General features: G+C 32.1%; 1 protein-coding gene across 4 annotated transcripts in view; it reads left to right on the top strand.

Moving 5' to 3' along the window:
• Positions 1-22,052, top strand: part of LOC111625196 (chromosome transmission fidelity protein 18 homolog) — a 31,373-nt gene that overhangs the window by 8,820 nt on the left and 501 nt on the right. For 3 of the 4 annotated variants that reach the window (XM_023368271.1, XM_023368272.1, XM_023368273.1), the window contains 23 exons: positions 3,302-3,388; positions 3,512-3,655; positions 6,289-6,420; positions 6,789-6,920; positions 8,798-8,997; positions 9,081-9,158; positions 9,225-9,383; positions 10,201-10,353; positions 10,420-10,452; positions 10,545-10,642; positions 10,711-10,834; positions 11,178-11,293; positions 13,757-13,850; positions 13,942-14,040; positions 14,112-14,239; positions 14,309-14,392; positions 14,686-14,794; positions 15,025-15,195; positions 15,644-15,793; positions 15,863-15,993; positions 16,064-16,148; positions 16,206-16,316; positions 16,382-16,433. In XM_023368271.1, coding sequence (XP_023224039.1) covers positions 3,322-3,388; positions 3,512-3,655; positions 6,289-6,420; positions 6,789-6,920; positions 8,798-8,997; positions 9,081-9,158; positions 9,225-9,383; positions 10,201-10,353; positions 10,420-10,452; positions 10,545-10,642; positions 10,711-10,834; positions 11,178-11,293; positions 13,757-13,850; positions 13,942-14,040; positions 14,112-14,239; positions 14,309-14,392; positions 14,686-14,794; positions 15,025-15,195; positions 15,644-15,793; positions 15,863-15,993; positions 16,064-16,148; positions 16,206-16,316; positions 16,382-16,433 — 2,650 coding nt within the window. In that variant the 5' untranslated portion in view covers positions 3,302-3,321. Of the gene's footprint in view, positions 1-3,301; positions 3,389-3,511; positions 3,656-6,288; positions 6,421-6,788; positions 6,921-8,797; positions 8,998-9,080; positions 9,159-9,224; positions 9,384-10,200; positions 10,354-10,419; positions 10,453-10,544; positions 10,643-10,710; positions 10,835-11,177; positions 11,294-13,756; positions 13,851-13,941; positions 14,041-14,111; positions 14,240-14,308; positions 14,393-14,685; positions 14,795-15,024; positions 15,196-15,643; positions 15,794-15,862; positions 15,994-16,063; positions 16,149-16,205; positions 16,317-16,381; positions 16,434-17,665; positions 17,942-22,052 lie in introns of those variants that run through there. The other variant, XM_023368274.1, reaches the window with a different exon arrangement.

Raw genomic sequence — 22,052 nt, 5'->3', positions numbered from 1 at the left:
TGATAACTGTACAATATGATTTTCAAGTTTTTTGAAGATAGAGTCTTTTGCCTTTGGGTAGAACAATTACTTACATAAGTAGAGAACTTAAATAATATTATGTTTAATTTTTTTTATTATTATTAAAATACCAATACAGGAAAAGAAGTTAGAGAAAGTTTATTAAAGGATAAATGTTATTGGAATAGTTATATATAGTTCAGTTTCAGTAGATTTGACCAAACTGGGTGACTGTCAAACTTTCCTTAATCTACATAATACTTGTACAAGTAATAGTATTATATAGAAAAAATAATAAGTACTAAGAATTCTGTATGGTATGTTACAAAAAGAGATCCATGGATGACACTAATCTTAGTGATGCTGCTGATATCGTTTGTATCTAAAATAATGGCAAACATCATATAAGTAAATCTTTGACAACAGAGCATGCAATAACTGTCTGGTAGTGACAGTTGTGATTTTAACTCTGCAATATGAAATGACATCACTTACAGTACATCAACCAAGTTATAACAATGTGATGTGAGAAAATAATGGGTAACATCAATAATTTGAATGCATTCATTGACTTGAATTCTTCATTGTGAAGTAAATTCCTGCAGTTGATATTCATAAAAGATTAAAAGTGTTTATATCGAGAAGTTTGCATAAATGCTTGATAGAAATCTCGTACTTGACATTTTTATAGACAAAAACTGATGAAGATACATAATATCTTGTTAACCTAAAACTTATGTAGTATATCATGATAAATGAATAGTTTCCTGTGGAACAAGATACAAGTTAAAAAAATCTTTGGTACCTTGTAGGATCTCCTCTTGCCAGGATATATATGGCAATATGGTTGCAGTTCGAGGTATACAAGCAGCATATGCTATTCGTCACAAATTTGTCTACAGATGTTGCAACTACCACTCCAGATTCCTCACACTCATAGATGGCTAAATCTGGCATCCTATCTGGTCTCGCAGATAGGATACCAGCTTTGGTGATAACTCTGTAGACTGGCAGGCCAAGGAAATGTGGTAACATGATGGACACATGTCTGGGAAACTCTAGTTGTGTGTGGCCAAGTGTTATCTTGCTGGAAAAATGTTTGTTTGAATACCATGAATTGCAACACAGGAGGGTACAAGATTTTTCCTGAATGTACTGTTGTGCTGGTAATGGCCCTTTCACCACTACTAGAGGTGGCCAAGTGTCATATGAGATGTCTCTCTAGACCAGTATGCCAGCAATGAGGACAATGTGCTGTCACACAACAGTAAAAATGGGATTGAAGTATTTCCCAGTGATTCTCCATGAACTAACTGCAATGTTTATAAATTTCCAAAACAACCAGGATTTGATGCTAAAGATGACAAATTATCAATCTGTAGCAATCCAAACTTCTTTGCACTACACTGCTGCAAATGAAACTGACAATATTGGGACACTAATGGCAAGACATGTAGTGGTCACCTCTGCATACAAATTTGCTTCTGATAGTTGTCTGATAATGTTATGAGAAAAAAACAGGGTTCTGTAGCAAGTCATCTATTGAAAGAACAAAAATGTCATTGCATTATCATATTACTTGCCACTTAACCTAATTCTTTTTATCTATATTTTTGTGAATTACATAAAACAGTATTGTTCTTCCTTAAAATAGCAGCAGGTTACAACAATAGTTATTTAAATTAATAATTTTCATTTACATAAGAAAAGCAATTAACGTTAAGTCTTTGCATTTAAAAGTGACATGATAATTGCCTTTATAAAAAGCTTCCCAATGTCCCACTATTTCTAAATTAAAATAATTTGAACCAAATATAGGCAATTACAGATACATTTTTGATTAAAAGAAAATTTCATTTTAAATGAAATAACCTAGTGTTATGCACGTATAATTTTACTTATGAATATATATTTTTTACTACATTATGTATACATTTATTAATAATAACAATGGAAAAGTCGTACAATCAATTTAATTAAAAAGGTTTTCATTTTGACATGTACACTTATTGTTCTTTTGGCTTTTTTCGAAAATAATTTGTTTAATAACCTTCAAATATTTTCATGGCATACCTAAAATCCTCTCGTGGCGCACCAGTGTAAAACCACTGATATAGAGAATAAGTTAAATAATGGCAATACAAAAAATAACAATATTGAGCAAAAAAGGATTGTCCCAAACTATGAATCTAGATTACATAAAATGTACACAAAAATGCAGCTGATATATATTGAAGAGTGGCTTATACTCATTGCCTGATTGTACTCAGACTACTAACTACTGGTAAAGATGAAATTAAACCTATAGCAAGCAAGCTCCTCTCCTGGGGTATATATTATAGAATACCATTAATTGACACAAGATTTAAAACACACCTGGCAGTTATAGGGTCTACAAGTGGAACACTAACTTCCAGAATTAAAGAACATATGACATCTAGTTAGGGAAATACTGTACATAACAGCATTGGCTCAATTTGCAAATGATCCTGGAGTATCCCCATGTTGGAGCGAGGTGAAACTAGTACTAAAAACTTTCAACAGTCTAAAACTTAGAACATTGAAGTTTATAAACAGATGCATAATGGGGAATGTATTAATAATAGAGATAAACTGAGTCTAAGTTTAGCATGGCAAGCAGTGCTTAACTTGTTAGATTGATTTATATTTGAGGTTTAATTTGTATAAATGTACTGTTTCTTATATTGTGCTTTTAAATCTTGTTGTAATATTAAAATATGTTATAAATATAAATAATGACATTGTAATTTAGAATTCTCTGTTTTTAAATGTACCTGCTCATTTGAATTTTGTAAGAATGTCTCTAAGCTGATGAGGGGCACTGAAGCAGCCAAAAACATTTGTTTCTTCTATTCAAATTGTGTGCTGGAACAGGTATGAAAAAGTGTGTGTTCATTACGAATCCACAATTTATCAAATATATTAGATGGACACATTAAAATCCCGAGATCATGAAACATATATGAACACCATTCCATGTCCAGATTGTATATCAGACGTGGACTTGAACCTCCATAGCAGTAAATGTTAGGAATTTGGTTTCAAATCCAATCTAAACCTCCAAATTTTATCATACTAACCAAGCAAGTGAGGCCCACCTGTAACAAGCAAAACTGTGGCCCATCATGTAACCTTAGTTGGTGCCTTACTTTGAGAATTCACTTAACAATGTCTGTTGCCAGATTAGTAAAGTTTGTTAAGATATGATAAGTTAATTTACAAAAGTCTAGTTATTTGAATTGTTTAAATTTGACAATTTTATCATTCTTTTTAAATAAAGGTAGATATTATTGAAGAAATATGGAGTCATGGGAAGAATTTGAAGCAAAATATGCAGATGATATGGATGTTCTGCATGAACTTGAAAGTAAGTGCTAAGAAAAAAAATGGAATTAACATATAAAAGCAATAAATAATATGTGAATTGTTAAGTTTCATTTAAAATTATTCATTTGGCATAATTTTTTTTTTACATTATTAAAATTTATAGGTTCTGAAAACTCAAATTTTCATACTAAGATAACTATGAACAATGATAATATTGAACCTCAAAATAGCAAGAAAGATTTGGAGTCATGGGAAACATTTGAAGCAAAATACTCAGATGACATGGAAGTTCTGAATGAGTTTGAAAGTGAGTATGTTATTTGAAGTTTTCCTTAATCAGATACACATGTTTGATCAATGTGATTAAAATCCAGGATAAAAATGAATTTGCTGTCGTCTTAGTGTCTTCTTTTCATATCACAGAAACACAATTAAACCTTAGTAGAATTGATCTTTCTTCATAGCTTCACCCACAACTGTACAGGGTGTTCATTTTAATATTTATCCAGATACAAAAAAATATCTTTTTAGCATTGTGCTTTATACTTTTAATTATTCAGCGTAATGCCTTATACTCACAAATACTACAGTCTACAATTATGTTACTTATATGATTGCTTACAGCAATATATGGTATATAAGTAGTGTAAGGTTGCCGACCCGGTGAAGATAGGGGACTTGAAACCCGCTCCACGGCACCTGTGTAAGGTTAGAACTGGTGTAGATTGGGATAAAATATCCCACTTCTGACGCCAGTGTAAGGTTGCCATCTCCTAGGTGGGATCTATTAATCCCGCGTCAGGATGAACCTAAGGGAAGGTTGTATGTGGACCGTGACGGAGGAGGCAAATGATGACAAGTGTTTTACACAAGAAAGCCATTTATTTGTTAACATTTATGCTTACATCGACAATCGACAGTTCTTCACTAGTTCTTCTCGTTGGAGGTTCAGAGAGGCGAGAAGTTTGGCGTCTGTCTGGCCCCGGGGCAGACGAGATGAGGTCGCTGAGCAAGGCAGACAATCGGAAGGAGGAAGCGGTGGAGTCCAAAGTTCTTGGCAATGACACACCACAATTTAAATCACGATATTTCGTGGACTACAGAGGAGACCCTCTTCTGACCTTGATTTTCCGATTTTTATAGTTTTTTTCTCCCACTATTCAGACTTCTGATTGGCCCCTCGTCCCCTTCCTCGCTTCCCGATTGGTCTCTCTTTTGTTTGGGGAAAAACCGAGACCGACTCGGGACACGGGAAAGGTCAGATTCCAGGTGTCTGCTCAACGCCTTTCTGTCGATTGTTCTTGGGGATTGTTGACAAAATTGCAAGATTCGCGCTCATAATTTAGCTCAGCAACTCGCAATTTCTGTCATCTGGGTACTAGAACGATCATATGCAATGATTTATCTCTCTTAAATCTTTCCCTCTTTTCCGAAATTGTTTCCCTAGAATGATTGTTTATGAGCACTGGAGTCAAAGTTCTACCTGCATATGACCACTTGTCTCTGACTTATAACCTTTCATTCTGACATTGACAGTTCGTTTAACATGTGTTGGAGTCATCCGAGACTCGTCTACATTTTGTGCCGCATTGTTTAAGTTATGGGATTTTCCTCTCTTTCTCATATATAATCTATTGTTATTATTCAATAAGAATACTGCGATTTCAATAAGAATATCATAAGAATACTGCGATTTACATGATTTCGGACATCGGTTGGGTCCTCACAGTAGTATTTGTGAGTATAAGGCAATGTAGAAGTGCATTAATGATTAGCAGACTGCTTGATGCTGGCCTTTTGTAGAGACTTTGGCATCATGTGTTGCCACATGTTGCACGATTTATCTCTTGTTCTTATGATTAGAAAATTTTCATATTGTCACAACTACCTGGTAATTTACACATGTCAGTTTCTCAAATGAATGAATTTGTTTTACTGTAAACATCACAATGAAACTAATGTGCTGTCTGCATATGTGTGCAAAGCTGCAAAGGTCTCTTGTGCATCTGAAAAAATATTACCTTGTATAAATTTGATTTTAAAAGTTTTTCTTGCATTGAAATATTATGAACATTGTACAATGGTTAGAATTTAGGATGAAAATATACTTAAAAATATAGTAAGAAGATATCTAAACTTCACATTATATATATATTTAAGTTATCTCGTTTTTTTTTTATTTGATGAAGCTTTTGATAATTAAACAGAAATATTTACTATGATTAAAGCCAAATTCTTAGGCTTTAATCATAGTAAATATTTCTGTTTAAAATCTGCTGAATTCTTAGGCTATTTTCAGGCTACATTAAATTGCCCAATAATTCAGCAGATTGTTTGGCTTTAATCAGTTAAATTGGGTTTTGAGTTGACATTCTTTTATTTACTCTGATTTTGAAAATGCTTAAGCATTAATTAATGTAATATTAATCAAGCTTCTCTCAGAACAAAAGCTTTTTAGAAAATTCAAACACTTTCCAGTTGTATGCACATCATCAAAGCATCATCAAGAGAAAGTCTTGCTGACTCCTAATAGTTATTTTATCATCATCGGGACGCTTCCTTAACAAATATACTGGATTGTTCTTTAAACTTTTTCACTATATGCAATGTACAGGAAGGAAACTTAATAATCAAATACTTTAGCTAGAAAAAACAAAATTTCATGCATTGGACATCTCTTACGTTAGGTTAATGGCTAGATAAAATATTTTGGTGTACAATCTATCCATTATTGAAAGGAGAAGAAGTGGACAAGGGCATAAGTGGTCTGCAGTTTATCTATGATTCACTTTAAGGTATCTATAGATTGATAACTTTGAGGACCACTGCTTATATGATGTCGCATAAGGAAGAAATTTATATTTTTAATTCATAAACGAATAAAGGAATTTTTACTTTTGAATACTGTTACTTTTCATTCAAATTTTATTCAATTTACAGATACTGAAGTTTCAAATGTTTATTCTAAGCTGAAATTCAAACAAGAGCAATTTAATGCAAATAACATAGAAGCGTGCGAAGATTTTGATGCAAAGTACGCCGATGACATGGAAGTCTTAAATGAATTTGAAAGTAAGTTTTAAGAAAACATTATAAAATGTAATTTGTTGTTTTTCTATATCATTTTTAGATTATATTTGTTAGTCAAATTACTTGATGGTAAGATGATGGCTTACTGTATATGGATTTTGAAATTAACCTAAATACATACACATAATTTGTTGTGGGTACCATGAGTCAAAGAGCTATTTTTAACTCCCCTGTGTGGTTTAATCCAATAAGATCTCCCAATAATGGGCATAACTGTGGCAAATTTCATTATTTGCCACAGTTATGCTTTTCATTATTTTAAAAAATGTTCTGCTGTGTTTGTTTTGTAAAATAATTTAAAAGATATGCAAAACTACATAAGATATGATTGTTTAATTTTATTTTTACAGACTCTGAAAATGTAATCAATAAAATTCATCAAAAATATCATGAAGTTAACAGAAATAGTAAAGTAAAACGTTCTTTGAAGAGAGAATTTGCTTGTGTAGAAACTTCTCTGGAAGGAATCGATAAGTCGACAGGTAATGGACTTACCAATAAAGTTTTATCAAGACTCATTCACTCTTTTAAAGTAATGGAAAAGCTTTAATAGCAAATGTTTCTGGTCATTTTCAAAGACCTTCTGGTTTACATACTCTAAATTGAACAAAATTTTAAATTGCTTTGATTTAGTGTGTGTGTGTAAACCTGAAGGAGGTCTTTGAAAATGACTGAAAATGTTTTTTATTAAAGTTTTTTTGTTAGTTTGAAAGGTTGAGTGAGTATTACTATCTATCAAAACAGTTATTATTGTATTAATATTTTTCTGTAAGAAGTTTAGAATGTAAGATATTCCAGCACAAAATGGTCAAGGAACACAATTCCCATGTTAAACAAAGGTTTTTGTACTACACTTATTAAGAAACTTCTCAGACATAAATCCCAACCCAAACCGTTTTTCTCGAAGTGTAAACTTTTGGAAAATGCTATTATTTTTGAGTACCTACCATCAAAGAATCAACGAGGAAAAATAAGATTCAAACAGTTAAGTCTTCTATTTTTGTAGAGTTGATGACTGGCATTCTATGCTAGAATTTAACATAAGTAAATAAATAGAAGGAGCATCCTTGTAGTTGCTTTCTCACATGTATAGGAAAGTTCACATGCATAATAAATATATCAACGTGAAATAACCATGCACTGTTAGTATCTGATGTCTTCTCTTTAACATTGTTTTCTTCTGTCGATGCCTGATGATAAGTATATAACTCAACAGCATTTGGGAGCTTATTCTGAAGTAGGTTATTAGTCAATAGCATTGGGTTTCTGATCATCATTTCTTCTTTTCTCTTGTGATGATGATAACCTGAAAGCTTTAGTTTTCTATGAATATCAACCAGTGACCACCATGCAGTTGCTAATGTTCTCATTATCTACTATTAAAGCAGTTTCCCTTAATTAATGTGTTAAGCATTTCAAAGGCTTCCGATGATTTTAGCTTGTGGTTATCAAATGCTTTTTAGATCATTCTTACTTCATCTCAACAAATGGACACTCGGGCTTGCTGCATATTGGGCCAGTGTGGTAACATGGTTATTTTTATTGATACTATATTGGTGTTCTTTAGTTCCTTGAGTCAACAATCTATTCATTGATCCGAGATGTTAGCTGCCTGTCAAATCTGCTATCATAAAAGGGGAGTGAGTAAACTCCCAAGTTAAATCATACGAATTGTCATTAAATGCCTTGTCTAATTTATTGTTTAATTATGTGGAGTTTTGAACTCCATATAAATAAATGTTCTCTACATATCATGTGTATAGGATAATTTTTGGCAAGAGTTTATATAGGGTTTTGCATTCTACAGCTAATTCCCCTAAATGCAAATTAGTTGAAAGTAAGTCTTCTGAAAGTGGACTCCCTATTGGAGTGCTGTGGTTCTGCCAATAAGTTTGATTGTTAAAGTTGAAGAATGAATTGATTTACAAAACTGGGCATATCGTTTTATTTTAACTTTAGTTAAATTTCATTTTATCTGTACTTATTGTTAGATCATATGTATGTATTGTTATCCATATTTACTGTAAAATATGTACATTTATTTAAAGTAAGAGTTATGATAATTCAAAAACAATGATGACAAAGAAGACTTTAGAATGTTGCAATTTGAAATTTTCAATAAGTGTTTGATCTATAACAATTAAAATGAACATTTTTGGTCTTTTTTAGGCTGAAAATGTTCATTTTAAATAAATCACTGCTGGAAAAGTGTGGAAGGTATTATCATTTACTCTATGAATGTTCCAACTTTTAAAGATTTGTGGCACTTAAATTGAATATATGATCAAGTGACTTCCTTAACAAGTTTAATCTTTTATAATCAAATATTTATCAACTTACATAAAACCATATATTGCAGATTTTAAAAAGTCACGAATAGAAGATGACATTCTTTCCGAAGATTCATCATATTTTTCCGTTGCCAACAGGTCTGAGGATTTATTGTCAACTGCAGAATACAAACCGATTCGTAGAAGGAAAATTATAGAATTCCTTTCGGTTAGTAACTCCGAGGGTTTAAGAACACGTTTACCATTACTGGAAGAATTTGATTCTGAGGTATATTCTTAATATAATAGTTTAATGATATAAATTTTATATTGCAAAAAAATTCTGTAATTTTATTATCATTATTTTTTTAGCCAGAAGATTTGGATGTGAAAAAGAATAATTTACTTTCTGTTCCTATAAGTGTCTTGAAATATAAGATATTGCAAGAGGTATAGAAAGATTAGTGGATTAGAATTGTTTTGTTATTCTATTGCATTTTAAAATTTAAATTTCAGAATTCTCTCAATTATCGGAAAAATTTAGAATTGGAAAATGAAGAAAAGGATAACAGAGGAAACCATCAGATTCCGAAATCTCACGAGTCGGAAGACAATAGTATGTTATGGGTAGAAAAATATCGTCCTTTTCATTACATGGAACTGATGAGTGATGATGTGAGTACATTCATCTTCTATAATAATTTGATTGTAAACTGCAATATGTTGCATTTATACTATAATTTTAAATGAAATAGCTTATCTCCTTTAGCATTATTAGATCCATTTTTTTTATTTAAGATTGCTACATTTTTCTGATTTGGCTTTGTTTTTAAGACATTTTTCAACCCAATCTTGAATTCTGTCAGACTTTGAATTAGATCTATGTCATGTCCAACTGAAATATACTGTCTCTGTCTCTTGTTTGCTGAATTTTGACGAATCTGATAAAACCCAGCATCGTCAGCTAAGATTAGCTGTTTCTTCCAATAAACATAATATCTGATTTATTTTTTTTTATAATTTATTTGAAACAATGAGGTCATTGGTTGGTATTTCTGTAAATAGCCCTAACTCTTTATATAGTTAATGGGTTATCTTCTTTTTTTCTAAAAAAGAATAGTCATTTACCTAAACGAAATACAAGTGTATTTCTCCAATTTCTGTTTTCAACTAGCCAGAAAAATTATGATCTGTGTATTAATAGTTTTATGTTAATAGCTATCCACAAAGGATTAGGGAAGCATATGCTGGAATTCTGTGGTGAAGACCCATAGTAGAAAACTACACTGGATCAAAATTTGTCAAGGAGTCTCAAATTGTAAAGGGAAACCTTTTTAAGTTCTTGTATTTCTTTATAATCACTGTTACTTTTAAACTTCTTCATAAGATATTGTGAAAATACATTAATTGCAATTAACAATCTCTATCTTATGTTGATCAGTATAGTTTTAATAAAACGTATGGTTTTTTTTCTATGTTTAATTGTCAATAGGGAGTCAACAGAACTCTTCTTCATTGGTTAAAGTTATGGGACAAAGTAGTTTTTAATCGAGAATTCAAAAAGAAGAAAGTAAAACTTGAAAATGTTAAACAAAATGCTACACAAAATTCAAAATTTCATATGCCTACTTTTGGAATTAACGAGGTTAGTACAATAAAATGATTTTTCTCAAGTTTCTTGTAAGAAAAATAAATGAAAGTTTCTTTCTAGGAATTAGATGAGCAAAATCGTCCACAGTATAAGGTGAATACCATTTTCTTTTTATGTTTAATTTTATAGAATATTTAAAATTTTATATATAAATAAATTATTATTATTATTTTTTTTTTTTTCAGGTAGCTCTTCTAACTGGTTATCCAGGATTGGGTAAAACTACCTTAGCTCACGTAATTGCATATCATGCAGGTTATAAAGTTGTGGAGATGAATGCCAGGTTTGCATTAAATATGAAGCTAATATGCCGCGAATAGCCATTCTAATATGTTGTTTTTTACACCACAGTGACGATAGGAATCCGGAACACTTTAGAAACTTATTGGAAGCATCGACCCAGATGAAAGCAATGATTGGTGAAGATCCCAAACCAAATTGTGTCATAATTGACGAAATAGATGGAGCACCTCTTGTAAGTTTATTTAGTGTCGTACGACTGACTGTCTCTCTATTTATTATAATAATACAAAGATATGCAAAGAAATAAGAAGCCATTGTGATTGTTTTTGCCAGTTTGTTCTATTCATGTATTCAGAAACCCTATATTCTCATTCAGTCATTACATAAAATTTATATCTTATTTAATTTTGTCAAAATTACTAGAGCTTTACCAGGCAATGAATGCATCAGCAAGGATGCATTCATTGCCTGCAATGTTTCAAAGAGAAAATATAAGTTCTCAATATATTTGTAGTATTTTTCTCAAAAAATTTGTCATAATGTACTTTATTGATTAGAGTTATTCTTTACTTTAGCCATCTATAAATCTCCTCGTGTCATTTATAAAGTCTACCGGACCGACAAAAGGACGTAAAAAGAAAGATGATTTTCCAATCCTTAAAAGACCTATCATATGTATATGTAATGATCAGTAAGTGAACCACATTATCATAATTTTTTGTTTATATTTTACAGAATATTTTTGTATAGAAATATAATAGTATATGAGATTTTATATAATACAGAATGTAAATAATGAACACAGAATATTCTGTAAGAAAAGAATTGACCTGGAGCAGTACTCAAACCTGCAACTCCTGCCTACCAAGCAGATGCATTGCCAGTTATGCTACCCGGTGATGCAAGCGACTTATATGGTTATATCTAAATTAATTAATAGTTCTGGAAGTGAAGATCAGATGGAGATTCCTGAAGAATATAGATAGCAAACCTGTGTACGTTTATAAGTTGTGGACAAGGGGGTAGATCTGTTTGGAATCAGTATGTCTTAATGTGTATGAGTGCTTGCTTTTGATAGAGAAGGTACAAGTTTTGTTCAGTTTGAAACAAAATCATAAGAGAAATTTCAAAATTACACTCTTTGTTTATTTGAAAAAATAATGGTTTGATATGAAAAATTAAGTTGAATTCATCCAGATTGCAGTTAATGACCAATTCATTAGAATATTCAGAACATCGAGAGAACAGAAAACAATTTATTGACTTTGTAAGTGATAAAGTAAGGTGTTAAGTTTCTGATCCATAAATTTGCAGAAAATTTCTACTTTTCTTGTCTCAGGTCTTGAGGTTGAAGACTTCTAGCATTAAATTTATGAATATGAATGTGAAAAGTATTGAATTTATTATAATTTTTAATTTCGAGTAATAAGTATTGCTGGCGATTAAGCCTTTATTACAGATTAACACAACTGTTTACTAACTACATTAAATATATTGTTGTTTGTAATTTTATACATCAGTTCATGTTTTTTTTCAAATACGTTAAATTATAATAGTGTTAGTATATTTTGACTGTAAATCGAGTTCTACAAACAGCTGCAGGTAATACATTTTTATTATACTTGCCCCTTCTGAGTCAGTTCATTCATGTAATTAAACATGCTAACGCAAAATATTATGGTGCCCTGCCTGTCATTTTTTTAAACTCTGCTGCTAGTTAAACATTAACATATATAAAATGTAAGCAAAATTTATTTTCATATACTTTTTGGTATATACAGTCAAAAACCTCTGTTTATAAACATAATTAGTTCTAAATCCAAAACAAATCTTTCCATAAGAAACAATATAAAATGGATTAATCTGTTTCTGACTCCCAAAACAAAGCCTTTTTCTTTTCTGTTTTAGCCGTATTTCATGCATAAAAATGCCTACAAATGCAATATAATCTTCTGCTCTTGACCATCTCGTTATCGGCAGTAGTGTTAGGGTTTATTTATTACATTACAAATGGAAAAACATGATTAATCAATTATGGGCTTTAATACTTACTTACACATACACTAACAAATAATCACTTACAGTGAAGCATTTGATGTATGAAAAACAATATCAACATGATTTGAAATGCATTCTAAAGCAGATGTTTTAATACTCATGATGATTCATCAAGCTAGGGATTTACCATACAATATAGTTCAAATATTGTTCTCCATCCTTCATCTCAGTTTGGTTTTGTTGCAGGTCAGGCCTGCTCATAATGGATATAATTGTGGTGCTTTGTGTTGACTAATCATTTGGTTATCTGGTTGAGTAATTGAACTATTTGTTGATTTTTGAAGTGCATTAGTAAAAAGCGTAATAAAAGTTGTCCTGGTGGAGGAAGTAGGAACATTCCTATCCTAATGCTTGTGTAAAGTCTAAGTTATATTGCAGTTGTAGAGTTTAGTGATTTTTATCACTGATATTCAATGCACTCTTACAAGCTTACAAGCTTACAATAAACAAACCTACTATAATAAATTGTTATGGATACCTTGTTTGATTTCTTTCATGGTAATATTTTAATATAAAATGTACATCATCATTACTTCATTGATGCCTACTACATAATGATATAAACCATACTATATTAGAAGTTTTTATTTAAACTTTTATCAGCAAAATAGGGATATTTGCTACACTGACTTGCAGCTTTCTTAAAATTTACAAATGTGTTGATTTTCCCAATTTTGTTTTCATTAGTACAAGTTCTGCAACAAAACCTAATGGCTTAACAGAAAGCTTCCTCGGAGCAACATCTGCCGATTATCGAAATTTGCCAACAGAGGGACCAGTGTCATTTTGCTATTTAAAAAATGGCAGAATGCATTCTCAAAAAAAGCTGAACCAATAAAATGGTCCAACAGAGATGAAATAAGAATTGTGTATCATTCTGTTGGAATGCATGCTTGCAGTTCATAGCTTTTGTAGAATGTAACACTTCTAAATGTGAGGAAAGCTTCCTGTCATGAATATCCCTAAAATAATTTGATGTTAAATACTATTTTATTAAATTTACAGCATTTTATTTAAAGTTTTGATATTTTGGTTGTTGAATATTTACACTCTTGCGAGTTTTTCTCATTGCTAATTGACAAAAATCCATTTTCAGATATGCTCCGTCTTTGAAACCATTAAGACAGATAGCTCTAATTTTGAACTTTCCACCTATTTCTACTTCGCGACTTGTTTCCAGATTACAAGAGGTAGACAACAATGTCTTAACGAGTTAAAAATATCTATCCAATAAACAAAATTACTCCCAAATTAGTTTTATTTAACAATATTCCTATCTAGATTTCCAGGAAACAGCATCTAAAAACTGATATGCCGGCACTCCTAGCGCTGTGCGAGAAGGCGGAAAATGACATTCGTTCTTGTCTGTCGACGTTACAGGTCTGTCAGATATTTTTGGATTGTAAATAGAATTTAAAATTATTCATTTAATTTATTGTGTATACATTCAGTTTATTAACAAACAAAAAAAAGTGTTGAATGTCTCTGATGTACGGAATCTAACGGTCGGACAAAAAGACGTTCAGAAGAGTCTCTTTTCTGTGTGGCAGGCTATTTTCCAGATTCCACAACTTAAAAGGTCAGTAGAATATGATTATGCTATTTCTATGCAGCATAATTTAATGAATTTACATTGCATAAATAATAGGAAACAGATTGTGCAGAATGTTCGTCACATACCTACTGAGTCATCCAATAAAGTGAATGAAGATAACACAAGCTTAACTTCAAGGTACAATTAAATACACAAAAGTTAAGTATACAGTGGCTACATAGTCCCTATGCATGAGATTGTCCTGGTTCTCCAGTTTGGCAATATATTAATAAGAAAGTCAGTACACAATGGATCTAATATAGTGTCTATCTCAAAATTCAGACTTAATTTCCAATTATACTTATTGTAATTGGAAACTTACAAACAGCCGTCGGAGGCGGAATACTTTATATATATATAGATGCATGTAGAGGGTCTTTGTGGCCACTCAAGTTGTTGTAATTAAACAAAACTTCTTTGTGTGTTTATAGATTTTATAATATATTGTGGATGGCCCAAAGATGTGATTATGAAATTCTTATTCAAGGACTATTTGAAAATTATCTCTCTGTTAACTTTCGAGATCCTCATTTGTATGCGGTAGGTCAAAAATATTTTGTAATTTGAGTCAAATTTTAGAATTAATATAGTATAAATACAATGCTACGGGTTAGAAATGGCAAGTGTTCAAATACTCGAGCAAAAGAAACTATCTTAAAATTGACTTTTAAGCACCAGCTACACGTAACATAGACATTAATGTTAAGCTGTACCAACAGAGAATCTTATTGTAATGCTATATTTAATAATGCTTTCATTTATCATTACAGATTGAGAATGGAACTTCTTGGTTGTGTTTTGCAGATACAGTGAATCAGTATATTGCCACCACTCAGCTGTATTCTCTATTACCTTACATTTCATACCTACCTGTAATATTTCACTTTTTATTTGCATCTACGTCATATCCACAAATCAAATTTCCAAACTCGTATTTTGAGGTAAGAATTTTTATATTGTTGGGCTGCAATTTAAAAAAATTAGACCTTTTAAATTCCCACTGTTGTCTGTCTCCGTCCTTCGTTAATCTCAAGAACAGAGTAAAATACAGTAGATGAAAATCAAGACCAGATGTGGAAAGATTAGGAGCAGGAGGCTCCAATTAACTATATATGAACTTCCAGTTTGTACCGGAAGTCATGTTATTTCAAAGCAAAAATTTTTCCCTGAAAGGAGTTAGGTAGAAGACTGGCACAACACTATTGATAGCAGGAAAGTATGGTGTACAGGGAAGACACTACTAATTTGAGGCAAAGAGCATATATTTTAGATTAAATAAATTTAAAATATGGTTAAAAATTGCAGCCCACCATTATAATGATGTCACAATAAATAATAAAATTAACTGGTGAACGAGCAATTAAGCTATACCACTGACTTTACATTCAGTTCAAATCAAGAGAGAAGAAATCAACCAATATTCTGACAACGTTCCATAACGATCTTTCTGTTCGTGCAAAATGTTTTTTAAGCAAAGAAACTGCCATTTTGGATCTTCTTGCACCATTAACTTACATAACGCAGCCGACACTTAGACCGGTAAGGCATTTTCCATAGTGAATGGTTTCAAAAACACAACAGTTGATATGGATTGAAAATTTTATTCAGGTGAACACTCAACTGTACACGGAAGCAGAGCGGAAAGAGTTACGTCGAGTAATCGACACTCTGATCGATTACAATTTGAATTATTCCCAGCAGAGGACGATCGACGGAACCTACGAATATGTGTTAGAACCGTGAGTATAAAATGAATAAAAAGTTTAACTGAAGTTTTAAAAAAATTTATTTTCTTCATTTTGTAATTAGAAATATTGAAGAAATTGTAAAATTTCCCGGAATAAAAAGTGCGCCATCAATCACTTATGCCGCTAAACAGTTGATTGCAAAAGAGGTAAATGATTTTATCTTCCTGTCTGGACAAATACAAAAACTTAACATTCATTTACAGGTAGAGTTAGAGAAAATGAGAAGTAACGATACGACAAAAGTCAAAACAAGCGTTGTTCCGAAAAATATTTCAGATAATTCCGAGCTAAAACCGAAAGTCACAAAAATTCGAGTAAGTCACTGCATAAAAATTATACTAAGGTATCATAAGATATACCAGTTATTTTCACTTTACAGCCAAATCTCGATTTCTTTGGTCGGAAAGTGGATATTTCCGAGAAGAAAAAACGTAAGTACATTTTAGTTTTCACAGTTTGATGTTACATGCTTGGGTTATAAAACATTTAACTTTGTTGTTGTATTGGTATAGATGTAATTATATTTGAGACACGCACATTTTTTGTATAAAAATTCAATCATACGTAGTAAAACCTCATTACACCATTTCCATTGATTTTGTTTTTCACATATATTGCCTTATACAGGGTTAAACAACACACTTTCATTTTGTAATTGGATTTTTTCCTCCCTTTCTCTGTTGTTTTCTTTAATGCAATATTTTGTCACTAGGAGTACTAAAATTGATTGTGCATGGTCACTTTCCTTTAGGTACCATTACTTCTGTGGACTATAGCAGATGGTTTAAAAGTTATAGGGGTATGTACAGACTTTCCTTTGAACTCTGTATATATAGGGATAGTTCTGGGACTAAGTAACTGATAAAGGAAAAAAACAATATTCAGCTTATCATTTCAAATTTTTCAGTGATTGACACAATAAAATGATGATATTGAATTTGCATTGCTTTCTTAGTGCTGCATGTTAAAAAAATCGAACAATTATCCTCAGCCCTCTCTACATTATGGATTTGATACAGTTCCGACAGACAGAAGATAATTTTCTCAATCAATCATTTTGGTTTTCTGCGAGATTGCACATACATTGCAGAGCTGAACAAGATCAACCTGGTGTCTGGGAACGTGACAAACACAGTTGTAAAACACTTTGCCAAGGTGCTTAAAGCACTGATAGTTTTTCCAAAGATTTTTACTTTTGTGTACAAGGCACGGGTGACTACAATTCAAAATACAGTGAAACCTGGTTAACTCAGATCAGTCAGGGAAGAAAATTTGGACTGAGTCAAAAAATTGAGTTATGGAGGTTTGGCTAAAAATTAAGATATTGTTCATTGGTTTATTGGTGATCCATAATAAATTGGCCATATGATATTTCCACAGGTCTTACTATATAGAATCATTATGTAAATGTAAATGTAAACCTCTAGGTGTTGTCTGAGAACTTGAAAATGGTTTATCCATTCACTTCTTGGGTAAGGATTTTTTTAATTGTGATAAAAAGAAATTATGTAATGATTTTAAGTGGAAAAATTTATACAATTGTTGGATTTTTGATATACAACTCAAATCAATTAAAACATTATGACAGCTAGTTGATAAAAATTTTTGTTTGATTGCTGATAGATTTAAGTGCCATTCAAACTTGCCTTTTTTTTCTTTTTAGTGTCTGGAAGTCAACAACTTGAACCTGACGTGTTTATTTTTAGCCGTACATGGTTCCCATGCTTTATAGTTTAGGATTAAAATAATTTTCTATTTAAATTAAAATTCAGGAGAGTTTATGAAAATACTGTATCAAAATCCCATTTGAGTTAACCAATTCAATTTAACATGTAAATCTCTAGGCTGTAATTGGAGAAAGAAAATGACTAATATTCAAATTGAGGTACACTCACTCAGCAGTATGTAAATCAAAAAAACACAACACATTAATTTGCCGAGAAATTTAATGAAAAAGCAGTTTTCAGCCAAATCTGTTGGCCATCATCAGGCTAAGAATATTCGAATATAAATACAAATAAAAGTAACGAATGACACATATATATATACATATACATACATGTATAAAGAAAAATAAAATAAAATAAAAATTATTTTTATAAATAACGTTTTAATATTTAATTATCCTATGCATATTTTGTTATTTAATAATACATTATACGAAATTCAATAAAATCAAGGCATTTGATTAAGTATTTCCAAGCCGAAGGCAACTCTTCCGAATCTCTAGAATTAATGCATGCATCATGTAACCTGCTCCTATATATTTCAATTTTTTCGGTGAATGTAATGGTTTAATAATACTTGCTTCATCCCATTTGACGACTGAGCCTTCAACTTGCGCCAATTGCAATAGTATTGTGGTGTTAGATCCTTTGCTGATATTGTATTTGTGTTCTTTTAATTAATCAGACTCCTAAGTTTCTATTAGTGGCACTGATGTAGTTTTTATTAATATCTAGTTCACGATTTTCATACGGAACCTTGTACACCCATGCTCTTTTTTCTTTATCAATGTTGTCTTTGTCTTTCCTTAATAATTTGTACAGGTTAGGATCTCTCTTGAAAACTAACTTGGACTTTTTGCAGGCTGAGATTTCCTTCATGATGGCTTTTTTCTTTCTATCATAAGTGAACTTTGTGATTTTGTCAAAATCTCTGCTTTGAGCCTTATTTTTGTAATTTTTGATCAATGTTGTTAACATATCTGCTCTGTATCCTAGAGATCTGGCAATATGTAATATTCTATTAATTTCTTTTTGCCTATCCACCACACTACTGCAATAGAGAAAGGCCATTTTGTATTGGTACGGATCACTAGAGTGGGACGGAATGTACAAAGGGCTATGCATCGGTTTTACGTATACCTTAGTGGCCAAATGTCCTTCTTTGAATTCAATGTCAATATCCAAAAAAATGTATCTGTGAGGCACATTTCTGTTCAATCTTCAGCATGAGGCCATCATTGTTGTTGATCTTGTTAATAAAGTCATTGATTTTTTTGGTCATTCTTCCAAACTACAAAAACATCGTCAACGTGTCATTTAAGAAAACAGAAAGAGCACTTTTTTCCAATTTTCTCAATACAAGCTCACATAACAGTCCTGACGTGGGACTTCCCATAGGGACTCCTCTTTTTTTGTCTGTACTGATGGCCGTTAAAGGTGAAAAAAGATTCATAACAAATAAGGTTAGCTAGTTCTATCAAATCATTATTGTAACATGCCAAATCTGGGTTCTTGCTGTGCTAACCTGCATGATTCAATTTTTATAAACGGGTATAAACTTTGATAGTCCATCACAGTTCCAATTTCATCGTCCATTAAAATTAGGTCTTGTATCTCATTAATCACCTCCCTTGGATCTTGTGCAAGGTGAGAAACTTATGTAATTTCTTTTCAAGAATAAACATTGGTCCTCTGCACCTTTCCACTATAGGTCTCATTTATTTACCCTCTTTATGGGTCTTGGCAAAAGCAAACAATTTTGGCATACTTGGCCTGGGATTCCGACAATTTTTGAGGAAAGGTGAGGCAAGGCATTAGCGAGCTTAGCTTTTTCAAGCTTCTTAACCCTTCTGTCGATGCTGTCAATAATCTTTGCTTCAACACTCTCGCATTTGGTTTTTTAATATAATCCTTCAATGTGTTATTATATGTCTGCCTTTTCATGATTACCAAAGTTTTGCTTTTGTCTACTCTTGTTGTAACCAAATCAGTTTTTCTAAGCCACCATTTAGTAAGTTTAATTTATTTACTGGCATCACATCCTTTTTTCCAAGTCATCTGGTCTTTTATGACAGTTTAACATTGGAGGTATTTTTTCTAAAGAATCTAGTCCATATATTTCTGGGACAAAGTTAGGTCCCCATTTTATTCTAGAGATTCGGAAGGGTTGCCTTCAGCCTGGAAATACTTAATCAAATGATTAGAGAGCTCTTAATTTAATGCCTTGATTTTAGCATTTTTGCATTTTATTGAATTTCATATAATGTATTATTAAATGTTTAATATTTAATTATCCTATACATATTTTGTTATTTATAAGAATAACTTTTATTTTATTTTTCTTTATACATTATATATATATATGTATATATATATAATGTCATTCGTTATTTTTATTTGTATTTAAATTTTTGTTCTATTTTATTTATATTCGAATATTCTTTGCCTGATGATGGCCAACAGATTTGGCTGAAAACGTTTGCTTCTTCATTAAATTTCTATTCAGTGATCCCAATTATTGAATTTCCTTGAAATTTTCAGACAGTTGTCTGTATCTACTGTCCAACACTCATTTGCAATGTTCCAGTCCAAAGAGAGAGAGGGGCCTTCTCACTTTATCTCAACAAGATGTACCGGTACCTGCAAAACTATCTGTGTAACTAATGGAACCAAAACCAAAGAACTATCGAAGATTCTTTATATAATGTAAAAGAGACAAAAATACAAATCTATTTGGAATAGGCATTTTTCTCTCAACTTTTTTCCTGTCCCTTGGAGCTTTGAGTTATACAGTAAAACTTTGCTACCTTCAGGAGACAGTGATGCTGTATTTTTTCTTTACAAATTGAAAATGAAGCATATCTTGCAGGATGGTTATTTCTGAGCCTACTGTGGATGCATTATCAATATGAGGTTGCATTACAAACTCCGTAATTATCTTGGGGTGGTAGACCATCCCTTACTTATATTGTCTATAGTGTGACCATCCAACATGGATAAGTTAAAATGCTTGTAATAGTTACATCCCTAGTCCCTTAAATAGGGTTTCCAAAGAATATCTCAATCTATCACGTTGCCACACCTATCTGTGTATGGCCGCAAAATTTCCTAAACATACAAGGCACATAAATCATCTCATGACAATAGTATGACCATTTATCTGGGGAGCCAGCAGAAAAGTGTGCCACTTGATGGTAAAAGTGGAATTGAACAGGATGACCACTACATTAAACAGATTTGCTACTATTCCATGCCAAAAATGTTAGGGTGCTAATGGCAAGATGTATAGCAAATTTTCAGGAAAGGATTGCAATGCTTCCACCATGGATGTTTGATCAAGAGACAACCTGCAATGATGTCTCTGCCATGACACATCCATTGTTCTAAGAACTACCATCTTGCTTCCTTTTAGCGTGATGATGTGACATTTGTCAAATTCTGTCGTATAGGCATGCTTGTTCAGTGATTCGAACCTGGTGAGAGAATCTAAGCTTTTATACAGAACTAGCTGCAAGGACCCGCTTTGCTGGGTTTTTTATTTGTTCATACATTTGTATGTAATAAAGTTTTTATATATAAAACACTGTTTTTCTAAGTAATCTAGAATCTAGCTGCAAGGACCCGCTTCGCTGGGCAAAAAGTAACGATAGGGAAGATTAAGATAATAACATTATAGCCAATCTTACCCGTTTTCACAGAATGCAAGAATTAGGTCCCCCGTTTCTATTTCTGAATGTCTCCTGTTCACGTCCAGTCAAACGAACTATTTTCAACGTTTCTGGAACGTTTACAATCATTCTATAATCGAACCAATATTCGAAATAGAAAACCACTTTCAGCCCCATATCTCCAGCACCCTTATAGCTATCGAGACGCAACCCCCATAGTGCACGAATGGAGACTTGTGGCTACCACCACGTTCAAACAGCATTCACGTGCGATGTGTAGTTTTGGCGGAAAAGTGAAATATAGGGACACACACACGTCCATTTATATATATATAAAAATGGACGTGTGTGTGTCACTTTTCCGCCAAAACTACAAATCGCACGTGAATGCTGTTTGAACGTGGTGGTAGCCACAAGTCTCCATTCGTGCACTATGGGGGTTGCGTCTCGATAGCTATAAGGGTGCGGGAGATATGGGGCTGAAAGTGGTTTTCTATTTCGAATGTTATGTTCGAATTTAATTCGAATATTGATTCAATTATAGAATGATTGTAAACATTCCAGAAACGTTGAAAATAGTTCGTTTGACTGGACGTGAACAGGAGACATTCAGAAATAGAAACGGGGGACCTAATTCTTGCATTCTGTGAAAACG

The sequence above is a fragment of the Centruroides sculpturatus genome, unplaced genomic scaffold (assembly GCF_000671375.1).
Source record: "Centruroides sculpturatus isolate CEXI.00-Female unplaced genomic scaffold, Cexi_2.0 scaffold456, whole genome shotgun sequence".
Taxonomy (NCBI): Eukaryota; Metazoa; Arthropoda; class Arachnida; order Scorpiones; family Buthidae; genus Centruroides; species Centruroides sculpturatus.
This window is presented reverse-complemented; position numbering and strand designations above follow the sequence as displayed.